The sequence below is a fragment of the Pterocles gutturalis genome, unplaced genomic scaffold (assembly GCF_000699245.1).
Source record: "Pterocles gutturalis isolate BGI_N339 unplaced genomic scaffold, ASM69924v1 scaffold997, whole genome shotgun sequence".
NCBI lineage: Eukaryota > Metazoa > Chordata > Aves > Pterocliformes > Pteroclidae > Pterocles > Pterocles gutturalis.
The window spans coordinates 2,761-4,865 of record NW_010112300.1 but is presented as its reverse complement, the minus strand read 5'-3'; the positions used below and the strand labels follow the sequence as shown (position 1 = coordinate 4,865).

Below are 2,105 nucleotides of genomic sequence, written 5' to 3'. Positions count from 1 at the left end.
AGGGAAGGCTCTGGGAGGACGGGGCGCAGCCCGGCGCATTCCCAGCGCCGCTGTTATTTTAACAATACCCGGCTGGCCCCCGTGCCGGGGCTAATTTTAACCCTGGAGCCAGGCCAAGGCGGCCCTAACTTTCCTTGCCGTGATTTATCCCAGCCACTTCCCTTTGAAAACAGCCCCTGTGCCAGCCCCGCGTCTCCCCGGGCAGCAGCACGCCGCTGGGGTCCTGCCTCACCAGGATCTGCCCCTCGGCAGGGTGCTTGGAGGGCCGCCAGTGCGGGTCCCCTGGCATGGGGATTTTCGGAAGCTGGCAGGAAGGCAGGGGATGCTCGGATGCAGAGCCCTCCCCAGGATCCGGGAGCAGCTCTGTTTTCCACAGACATCTCTGGGAAGGAGGTGGAGGGTTTTTTTCTACTGACATTTTTATTGAAAACGTGGGATGCCTTATTTTTTGCATTTTTTTTTTTCTCCCTTTTCCCAGTCAACAGCCATGCTTGAGAAAGAGATTTCCCTTTGCCTCTGTGCGTCTGTTTAAAAACTGGTAAAAATTGTGGAGAAACATTTGCGAAAAATGGAAAATATCGAAAATATCTAGTGACAAAAAATCATTCTCTTCCAAATAAAGATCTTTTTCTTCTTTTTTTTTTTTCCCCATCAGAAAAGCTTTTAGTGTGCAAAACGTAGACTGCTTTGATTTCCTCTCCCAGTGGGCTGGGATGCACCCATCTCTCTGCTCCAGGAGGATGGCTTTTCAGAAAGCTAAAAATCACCAGGCAGAGACAGCGGCACCATCACCTCCCCGCCCATCTCTCGTGTGACCCCCCTGTGTCCCCGCCAGACCCGCGGCAGGGCGGGAGGTCCCCAGGGAAAGGGGCGGCATGGCCAGTCCACGGGCCAGCCCTTCCCCACGGGACCAGGGGGAAGAAAGCCTGAAGGTATTTGGTCACTAGCGTCACGAGTTCCCGTTCGTTCTCAGCCCATCCCAAACAGACGAGGTCTGTGAGGCTGTGGATAGAGAAGTGCATGGTTTTGGCAGGGCGGCGAGTGGAAGGCGTTAGAGGTTGTCATACATACGTAATGTCTTCTCCAGCTGCTGGCTGACGCGCTGGTAGAAAAGGATTTGCTGCTTTAAGTAGGACTGCATCATCCTCTTGAAGTCGGCCACACGCCGCTCGTGGAAGTGGTTCATCTCAGCTTGCAGGGCGAAGCCCACCACCCGGCACCGCTTGCGGATCCCGTCCGCCTCCTCTTGGTCCATCCTGCCCTCATCGCTCATCCGCTGGCTCTCCTTCACCTTGGCGAAGGCGCCTGGTGAGGCAGGGGAAAGGTGGGAGGCTGAGGGATCTCCCCCGTCCCCGGGCACAGCCCCACACCCGTGGGTCCCAAGGCCCTCCATGGGCTCCAGCCTGGCCCCCCAGATGGCGCCATGGGAGGGAGGGATCCACATGCTCCCACACCGTCACCCCACCGCACCCACCAATCCCCATCCCTCTCCTCCAGGCAGGAAAAGACCAGGAGGCTTTTCCCGCTGGACTCTGACCCCCCAGGTCCTTTTCCACCCCACCCCTGGGCAGTTGGGCTCATGTTTGGCAGGAGGTTTGGGGGGCTGGGCTGAGGGAGGGGTGCAGTTCAAGGCTTGGGGTGCAAAGCAACCGTGGGGCAGCATCATCCCAGCCAAGCCCTTCTGTGAATGTTCCACGTCACCCCCTGGATGGGGGTCAGGAGCAGCCCCAGGAGACCCCAGCCCAGGAGGTGGTGAGTTGGAGGGCTGTGGAGCTGAGCTGGGAATGCATCCCCCCTCCCCAGGGTGGCTGATGCTCTGACACCAGCTTTTCCCTCTCCTGCCATTTATTTTTACAGCTTGGTTTCGAAAGAATCCCGCCTGGCTCCAGCCTTGCATTCCTCCCTCCTCATTAGCCGAGACGTTTTTTGCCTAAAAACAGCATCTGCCCTGCAGCTCCCCGGGATTCTTCCCCTTCTCCCTGCCCCTGGCCGGGGTCACGATGCTCCCACTGCACCAGCCTTGCTCCCAGCGGGGAGGAGGAGGAGGAGGAAGAAGCAAAGGTTGGAGGCCAAATCCTGCCTTCCGCTCTGCCCACGCGGCCTCA

The 2,105-nt window shown here is 58.4% G+C and overlaps 1 protein-coding gene across 1 annotated transcript in view; it reads right to left on the bottom strand.

Annotated features, from left to right (window-relative positions):
- Positions 1-899: 899 nt before the first annotated feature.
- The window catches only part of SNX33 (sorting nexin 33), a gene marked incomplete at its 5' end in the record, with an annotated part of 3,436 nt that continues 2,230 nt past the window's right edge, over positions 900-2,105 (bottom strand). The window contains one exon of the mRNA XM_010073966.1: positions 900-1,305. Coding sequence (XP_010072268.1) covers positions 1,052-1,305 — 254 coding nt within the window. The remainder of the gene's footprint in view (positions 1,306-2,105) is intronic.